Source organism: Falco cherrug, chromosome 7 (assembly GCF_023634085.1).
Source record: "Falco cherrug isolate bFalChe1 chromosome 7, bFalChe1.pri, whole genome shotgun sequence".
Lineage (NCBI taxonomy): Eukaryota > Metazoa > Chordata > Aves > Falconiformes > Falconidae > Falco > Falco cherrug.
The window spans coordinates 36,955,753-36,965,349 of NC_073703.1; the positions used below are offsets into that span (position 1 = coordinate 36,955,753).

The following is a 9,597-nucleotide window of genomic DNA, read 5'->3' on the forward strand; positions in this document are numbered from 1 at the left end:
AGTAAACCTTTTCTTGGTATCAAAATCACTGAAACAAATCAGACTGTAAGCACCCAGACAAAGGTGTAAAAGCACACAACGTAAACCTGCCAAAAGCAAGCACCAAACAAACCTAATTGTCTTCTGAAAAAATAACCAGACTAGAGAAAAATGTCAGCAGCAAACGCAACGTAAGTTTTTAAGTTCCATGACATACTTCCAGTAATGGATGAGAGTAGACATCAAACTTGTGAATGGCATCAAGACCGGAAGGATTTGTTGCAGTATGCTGCACAAAACTGGAAATAGAAACACTTTCTAATAAACTTAATAGAACAAAATTCAATGAAAATTAAAGTGGCAGTTATAAACTACAGCAACAACAAAATCCAAGCATGGATAAACACAGAGGAAAAGCAACAATATGATCAGAAACAATCCAAGCGAGCCAACACTATGAGCAGGATTTAAAGAGGTCAACACTATTCAATACATTAGCCAGAATATTAGAAGACAGACAGAGTAGGCCATAATTCTTCCTTGCTCCGCACTGAAGTCACAGTGGAAGTACTGTATCTGGTTTAGCATCACAAGTGCAAGCTAACAGAAGGCAATACAGAGAAGAGCAATCAAACATTTAGAACTCATGATTTGAGAATAAAGGTTAAAAGAACCAGATCTATTTATCTTAGGAAAAATGAGAGGACAAATTAACAAGTTTTCAAATACATAAAAGCCAAAGGCAATAGTCAACTTCTTTATGTCTACAGCAGATAAAAGCATTCAGCCTCATTTTTATTTCCTTGAACAAGAAGTTTAGTTAGATATTGGAAGGGAGAAAGAAAACTAAGCACCAAAACAGGTTATTTAGGGAGGCTGTGGAATTCTTGTTAGTTCAAGTTGGTCACAAGATGCAGATATACTTCCCTCTGCTTCAGAACAAATCTATCTTCAAAGACCCTTACAAATATCAGCATTTTTATAGCTCATATATGCTATTAAAACATCTTTTTTGGAGGCCTGACACATCTTCGTGATCTCTAAATATGCAGTAATACAAACTCACCTTCCCACCACATCTTCAGAAAGCCTCCTGGTTTTCTCCACAGATTCCAGCTTCCAACCCAGAACTGTCTTGCACTACTCCTCCCAGAGCAATATATTAAGCACAGCGACAAATACCACCCATCATCATTCTGTCATTGTGACAACAGTCTATAGAATGAAAGTCACCAGCAAGCATAACACTTCTCAACTGGACAACAAGGACTCCAGTATCAAGCCAGACGTAAAAAAAAGTAGTTTAGAGAATTACAAAGGAAGGACTCTTACACATCATCAGTATTTTTACTGATAACCAGTAATTGCCAGAAGCTCAGATACGAGTTTGCTTTCAGCTTAGTACAAATATAATTAATTACTTTAAGCCACTTGCTCAACATAAGGTTAAAAAGACAGTCAACAGATTCTGCCCTCTATGCCTCCACCAACCTGAGCTTATCACCTAGATATCCTTCTACTCCAGCACCGTAACAGCATACTATAATATTCTGTAGTTATTGACAGACTGCTGCTTTAGGTAGCTGCAGGAAAAAAAGCACAATTATAGACAAAGCCTCTTGTTGTGAGGAAGAAGTTCCAAAAAATGAAACAACCAATGTTAGGAAAGTCTACCACACGTTAACAAAGAGAGTAGGTAGTCAGAATTTAAATACAAGAAGTTCAACATAATGTAATAAGCTAAACTACACATTAAAATCCTGTAACCTCCCAATATGTTACACAAAAACTAAGACTGTGCACCGTGCAACACTATTGCTAATAGGTACTTGTATATGACTATATTGCAGTGACAGTTGGAGACTAACTTGCCCAGAAACCTTCAAAATATACACAGAACACCACATTAATTATCATACACACAATACCTTAAAGGAAAATGCACTTGCTTCCTTGTAGAAAGGGAAACAGATTTGATAGTTAATGTCAGCAGAACTTTAGAAAGCCTTGTTTTGTCAGTCACTCCTAAAGCAAGGAAGATGAGATAGTATTCTCCTTTTCCAGGAGACTTTTCCATTATCAACTAATAAATCATTTTGCAAAGCTAGCCACAAATCATACTGAAGCACCCCAAAACTGTTTCATAAGCAAGAAGCAAGTAACCGCCCTCACTCATGATTTGGGGCTGCAGGAAAAAGCAACCCAATCAAAGCATCAATGCCTCACAGTCTGAGCAGTAATTTTTGAATTACCGTTTTATAACCCTAATCCATGAAGAAGCAAATGCCTGAAATAATAGAAAATACTTCCTTTAACACCTATAACTCTCTTAATCAAAATTAAGTCAATAATTCGCCAAGAACAGATCACTCAATCTGACTTCCGGCTGAAGTAAAGGCTTTATTCAGAAGACACCTTATAAAGCAGTGGATCCAATCTGACAGTGCAGGCCATTGAAGGGGGTAGCTTTGTTCTTCCCCTCAACCCTTTCTTTGCTCCCACTGTACCTGCTAATATCTGACCCCAAGATGAGACAGTTGAGCTCACCAAAGAGAAAATCTGCCCAGAAAAACAGCAAGTACTTCACTGCTGGTTTAGCAAGCCGAACTAGTTCAACCAGAGGTTGAGCACTGCCAAAGACAGCAAGGAGATAGGAGCACACTGCCAAGATGATGATGTACTGCTAGACCATCATCTTCACCTGTTACTAAATCGGTTCAGTTTGTGAAAATTTACCTCTTCTGTTTAACAAGGGATCACTGTACACATCTAACGATAAAGCCAAAGTTAAGGAGGACTGAAAGGGAAAGCCCATTGACAGTCAGTGCAGTTGAGAATAATCATATATTTACCTAAGTAAAGCAAGCACATCTCATTTCATCAGACTAATTTCTCCTTAATAAACTACAGGTTTATTTCTTTTTTCAGTGGATCCAAACCAGAAGGCAGCAGTTTTCTGGAAACCTGCTTTGCCTTATTAACACAGAGAGAACTGTGTAATATAAAAACAACAATGCACTAGCTGCTAATTGATATGCTTTCTATGACATAGAAAACATGGAAATACAGTAACAAGTTTAACAGTAATGATGAAGTTTAGTGGTAACACTGAAACATGAAACAGTAAAAACTCAGCTCCCTTTTTAAAGGGGCAAAGAACTAAGTTGGGAGAAAATACCTTTTTGCTTCAGAAAGTCTCTAAAGACAGCCTGAAATGCTCTCCAAACCTCTTATCTTGACCAAACTATTATCATTGTCTATAACAGTCCAATCTCAACACTGCTGTCATGGACACTGTATGTAACTTTTCAACCAAGTTTCTTGGAAGAAGGATCAAGGTTAAAGAAACATCCCTGGAAATCATTTATTCTTTATATAGGTTAAATATCCTAAATAGAACACACACACTAGCAGTCTACTTAAAAAGATGACTTGCAAACTAGATGTAGCAGATGCAATGTATTCAGAATTTAAGGGAAACTAATAGAAGAAAGTTTAGCATCACCGATTTCAAGAAATATCCTTTCCAGTGGTATCTTTGGGTCAATTTCACATCATTTATTCTTAAGTGTCATTCATGGCTGAAGTGTGACTCTTAGATGATGTGCACTGATCTGCAATGGACTGCCAATGCAAGAATTACCTTAGTATCTAACAGGCACTGTTACTTAAAGTCCTTGTGGCTCTTTCACTCATTTTAGTAAAAAACATAGCATTTTCTTAGGAAGAAAAGAAGCAGACCTTAAAAAATAGAAAATTATACCTACCTGATAAATACACACAGCACAGCTTCACTAAACTTAACTCATATTCTAATATTTTAATACAACTTAGCCAAAATGAAAATTACAGCCTCATAGTAATTAGGGGAAATTTTTAAAGAGATGCTTAGATAATTATGAACTAACAGTTAAAACTGAAGCTATTGGTATCTGTATTATACAGAGGATTACAAACAGGTTGGTCTTCAACAGATGAAGCCCCTCTCCACCTCCTGCCTCCAAGAACAGGAAGGCATGCAGAGTGTGATAACTTGTCCAATTTAAGGCAGAATTACATAGTGCCAATTTAGGTAACAATACCTCTCTCCCTTTAATGATAGCCACAAGATAAACCTTCTGATTCTGAAAAGCTCAAATGATCAGTTGAAAGACTGTCAGCCTGTTCTTACATCAACTTTGTACATAGACAAAACAATGACTTCCAGTTGAACAGTTTCAAAATAAATTACAAAGAAGCAAGTATTACATGTTTAAGACAGACAAACTCCTCCGTTCTTATTTAAAACACCTTCCTCAAGTGTATTTCAATCTATTTTGGCTCTTTTTCTAGGTTCGTTTCATTCATGTATTATACATATAGAATATATGGTTTATTTTAAATTGTTCACACCGTAAAACTCATTCATTCATTTTTCATTATTGAAATTTCAATTTCGAAATTCATTATTGAAATGAATTCTGTTATAACAATGCATGTGTTTTACACTACTTGGAGAGAAAAAAAGGTATTTAACACCTTAACAGGTACACATCAAAGCTCACAAGTTAACAATCTGACAAACTAAAATTTTCTCTGTTAGCGTGTATCACACCAACAGCTTCTAAAAAAAGTTTAAATACTCAGCCCAAAGTTATATTCAGTTCTCTATTTTCAATGAAGTCCCAGGCTTCAGGGTTTTTTATTTTTCGGAAGTGTGGCAAGATATAACTAAGACAACTTTCAAGAATCACACGTACCATTACTAAACTACATAAAGGCCTGCTCTGTAATCTAAGTGAGGGAATTCTGCTCTTCCTTCATATGAAAAAAACCCATAAGATATCAGAATCCAAACATGGTAGTAATTTAAGCTACAGATTTTCAGAGATACTGCCACCCATAATACCTTGTAAATAGCAAAGACAGCAACTACTTATAAATAGCAAATACTGTTTGATACAACATACTTATTGCATGCCTAAAGAAACTATTGTCCAAGACTTTAAATTCATTAAGGGGTGAAACTAAAATCCACATGCACACTTTTCCATATACTCATATAGAACATGTCAGATAAGTTAAGTCACAGCCAACAGACAACCACATAGGCTTCATTCTCCAGTAGATGCTTACATTCGATACAGAGGAGGAATGACATGGATACTAGCTTAGGGCATAGTAGATTCAGGTATAATTCCTTGCTCATCTACAAGCTTCCTGCACAGCCCTGCATATATCACTTAGTTCTCTGTGTCTTCATGTAATGCTGAATCGTGGGCTAAAAGCAGGAAGATTTCGAAGTACTCACATTACAGCAGCTGAGTCCCAGATATGTAAGATAATGAACAGCCACTTTTTGAAACATAAGACAGAAAGCTGACAATCATTATATTTGTGTTTACACATATTTACACATATTAGAAAGTGACACACATTTATTTGGCATGACAAATTCTTCTTCTCTAAATACCATAAACCCAAAGACCTTAAGAAACAACAAGCAGAAAGGGTTTGTTCATAAATGTAGTGACCTGACAGATCAAATGCATGCCTGCAAGAAATAATGACGGGTAAGGAGTCTCAACAGCATCAATGGTTCTTTCCCGTAAAAGCAACTTTCTCTGTGTTAATTATCTGACATTTAAAACTCAGCTCATTACACTGCTCCATTTAGAAACAATCCTAAAATCAGTCCACACTTCAAAGTCATGACGGAGGCCTAAAATTACAGCGAATACTGTAGGCATTCAGTCAATGCTATAAAGATCCTGAACGCAAGGATCTGACACTACCACAGTCACGACAGGCGTTAGCGCCCAGTAAACTTGGACCCGAGGCAGCAGGTGAAGGAGGCCCCGGGCTGCCTTGCCAGTGGAAAGCCAGCCCTCACTCCTGCATGCCAAGGAGGGCCCAAGAACCGCATCCCTCCAAAGGGCCCCCCCACGCACACACCTACCGCTTGTGACACCGCATCTGACGCAGCCCACCAGCTCTGAGCCAGCGCCGGTGCCCCCACAGTCCCGCGGCCCAGGCCCGCACCCCCCCGCCCCTGACCGTTACCCCACAGGCCAGGCCAGTGGGAGAGCGGCTGGAGTCACCGCCACAGCCGGGCCGCAGCCCGGCCGCGGCCGCCCCAAGGCCGCCAGCGGGGCGGCGAAGGAGAGGCGGCCCGGCCCCTGCCCTCCGCCCACGGCGCAGCCCCCCGCGGCGGGGCTCCCACTCCCCGCGGGCGGCCGGCGGGCCCTGGGCGGGCGGGCGGGCGGCGCGGAGCCCCCGCCGCTCCCCCCCAGCCCAGCAAGCGAGTGCCGGTACCTTGCGGACCCCCTTGTAGATGTAGAAGTAGAGCTCCCGGCCCACATTGAAACAGAGCCGGTCCCCGTTGCCGCTCTGGTCGTTGACGTTGACGAAGGAAACGCGGACCGGGTTAGAGCCCTGCGAGTTGAAGGGCACCCGGTTAGGCCGGCTGTACTCCGAGTGGCTCAGCAGCTTGTACAGCCCCTCCCGGGTGGTGAACTGGGTCTTAATCTCGTTCATCTCCTTCCCTCCTCCCTCCGCCGCCATCTTGGAAAGGAGCATTCATCCTGCCCCAGTGCCCGGATGTAGCGCCACTGCGCAGCCGCCGCCGCCGCCGGCGCTCGCACGGCCCTGCGCGGAGGAGGCCACGCAAACGGCGTAAGGGGGAGGAGCGGCGGCGCCTGTTTACTGCGCGTCTGCGCATGCGCCGGGCGGGCGGCCCGTGGGTGGCCCTGGCGGGGCGGGGCGGGGCGGGGCAGTGGCGGCGGCTGCGGCCGCGGCCGCCTGCGGGCGGGGCCTCGGTATGGCGGCGGCGTGAGCGTGGCGGTTGGCGCTGCCGGCGGTCGCTGTGGCGGCCGAGTAGAGGGAAGGGGTCGGGCTCCGGCTGGTGGGTGCGAGGAGGGTGTCTTCGGGCCCGCAGGGACCCGTCGCCTTCGTGCGGGGCCGCCTGAGGTGCGGGGCCGGGCGGCGCGCGGAGCCGAGGCGCCAGTTCCCTCCCGTCTGCGCGGGGGGCGCTGGGCGCAGTCCGCAAAGCTAGCACAGCCCTCCGCGCGCGGCGGAGCATCTTACGCGCTTTGAACAGTCGTTTACAATTAGGTTCAGTCACACTTAAGTCTCGCTGGTGCTCCGGAGCCTGGGCTCCGTGTAAAGGCACAGCGTTCGCCTTCCCCGCGCCGTCCGTGGGGAGGGGGCTTTCCCTGCTCGGGGGTGGATCTAGGATGCTGATTAAGATAGTTCACACACAGGTCAAGTAATTTTCTGTTTGGTCTCATTAACTGTTTGGTTCTCCTTGAGCTCATTTTTTAGCTTGGTGTATTTATGGTGTCCATTCCTTCTCCCAAGGCCATGGTTTTTTAATACTTGTATTAAATTTTTTGTTTAAAATACTTGTATATTTTAAATGTGTTTGGTTTTAATATTTGTAACATCCTCTGTTTTTCGTTGTAGATATTTACATACTTCTTTTTTTGAAGTGAGTAATTCTTGTATCACTGGGACAGCATCATTTCGCAGCAGTGATGAGTCCCGGGTGAGAGCCTCCACTGTGGGGCAGCCAAAGTGGGCACCATGACCCTGGCTACGTCCTTAGGCTCATTTGCCTTGGCCCTGGCCAGCTTTGTCTACAGGTTATTGCCAGCACACCTGCCAGCTCCTGAAAGCCTGGTCAGATGGGGTTGCTAAACCCAGCTGGGAGTGTCCCATGGGTAAGTCAGTTAAGCGCAAACACAAGTCTGCAGCTGTGCTTTTGATGCCTCATATCAAGCCCATGCTCCCCCTGAAGGAGATGGTACCACCAGCTCTGCACCAGACTAAACTGCCAGCTGCACGCAGAGCCAGGCTGGGGAGTTGACCTGAAATGTTAGCCTGAAAAACTGGTTGCAGGATAACTCTGTTGTTCTGATTGTCTGGCAACTACGCAACCATGTTGCATGGTGAACCAGATCAGTGTCAGATGGAAGTGGCATAGGGTTGGACAGGAGTGTTTTCACTGAGCAGGGAGGCAGGACTGTTTCTTCTGGCAACAGTTTAAGCTTAGTAAGTTTTGTCTTAACTACAGCCTCATGATTGACTCAAGCTAATGTAAGATGTTCTCCAACTGTAAAAAAGGACTTTGACCTCTCTATCTTTAGGTACCTATTTCCATTACCTCCTTTGCATCACTTCTATAAATCATGCAACAAAAGAGTGAGTCAGATCCACTTGAAAACTCACACACACACACAGAGAAATTATGGGTTCTTGGGTAAACTATTGATCAGCAGCCAGGATGATCCAACTCATCACAGAATTGCTTGAGACAAAATACGGAAGGAGTTGGAAATGTGCAGCTAGGGAAGATAAGCAACACAGAATTAGATCATATTGTATTAACAATTAAATTCAAGGTATAGTTTCATGCTGTAGTTGCTCTAATGTGGCTGCTACCAAAGGTGGTGTCCTGCTCTCTTCTTTTGTGACACTGAACCATCTGTTGCTACTCCTTCCTTCACCACCAGCAGTGCTCATCTGACCTCACAATGAGCCATTTCCGAAAGATAAATGGATAGAGAATTAAACTCCCTGCAAATGTGAAATTAATAGAGTTAAACGAAAAACACTGACTATGTAAGAGAGGGGACAGGAATGTACAGCAGAGCTGGAGGGAAGAAGGACCTCCCTTTCTTTCCACTACATCAGCTCAACCACAGAAGTCCACTCTGACTCCAGGGCGTTAAAGGGATTTAGTTTCAAATCCATTTAGTTCAAAGAGATTTAGTCTACAGTTAAGTACTATGTTTCCTGTTGACCATCAAAATATTAGTCTGAGGTAGCTGACAGACATGAAATGGCCAAAGATTTCCAGGTTAATTAATGCAGAATAGAGTATGTATCTGAGGGAATATCTGAATAAATATAATCAAACTTCCAAAAGGCCAGGTACGGAAGCCTTGCTTGAAATTCTTAAGATAAAGCCAATCGATAATGACCAATAGATTGTGTCGGCTTATCAGCCAGCCCTGCCAGATGGTATTGATGGCCTCTTTAAAGTACATAAAGTAGGTGTGCAGACCTGCAATTATTTTAAGAATCATCTTGAGAGTGGTTCTTTCATGCAGAAATTGTACGAATGGACTTTCAGAGAGAAGGTCAGAATGTTTTGAGTCACCAAAGGAAGAGCAGGAAATGCAAGGATCTCTAATTAATAACATTCAAGACAGCCAAGGATTTTTTAAAAAAGATTTTTTTTAAATTGTTGCTCCAAGCAGGCATAGCCATTACGCACTGACAACACTTCAAAGAACAAAGCAGGCAACTTTGGTAGAGGGCTTGCATGGAATGCAAATCATACTGAAGCCACAGCAGACCATCTGTCACTGATGGAATGAGTGTGATCCAAAGAATAAACAAAGTTAACAAGTACCTGGTTATCAGTAGTACATGGTGGTGCAGAAAGTCAAAGAACTGATGTAGTGTTTAACATTTACCAAGAAACATCAATAAAAGCTGCTGGGAGATTCCACAGAGAATCCAAGACAAATATTCATTTGAAAAACACAGCTGCAAGTCACAAGAACACTATTGTACAGCCCCGTCAACAATAGTCATCAAACACTTGGTTAAAGAATGGGGAAAAAGATTACA

General features: G+C 43.0%; 1 protein-coding gene across 10 annotated transcripts in view; it reads right to left on the reverse strand.

Moving 5' to 3' along the window:
- The window catches only part of WDR20 (WD repeat domain 20), a 48,160-nt gene extending 41,579 nt beyond the window's left edge, over positions 1-6,581 (reverse strand). For 7 of the 10 annotated variants that reach the window (XR_001334552.3, XR_003559505.2, XR_008733083.1 and 4 more), the window contains exon 1: positions 6,274-6,577. Coding sequence is in view for 5 of the 10 variants with exons in the window: in XM_014278930.3 (XP_014134405.2) it covers positions 6,274-6,537 (264 nt within the window). In the remaining 5 variants the exon portion in view is untranslated. Of the gene's footprint in view, positions 1-6,273 lie in introns of all 10 variants that reach the window. The other 3 variants (XR_008733081.1, XM_055715475.1, XM_027803528.2) reach the window with 2 other exon arrangements.
- Positions 6,582-9,597: the final 3,016 nt, after the last annotated feature.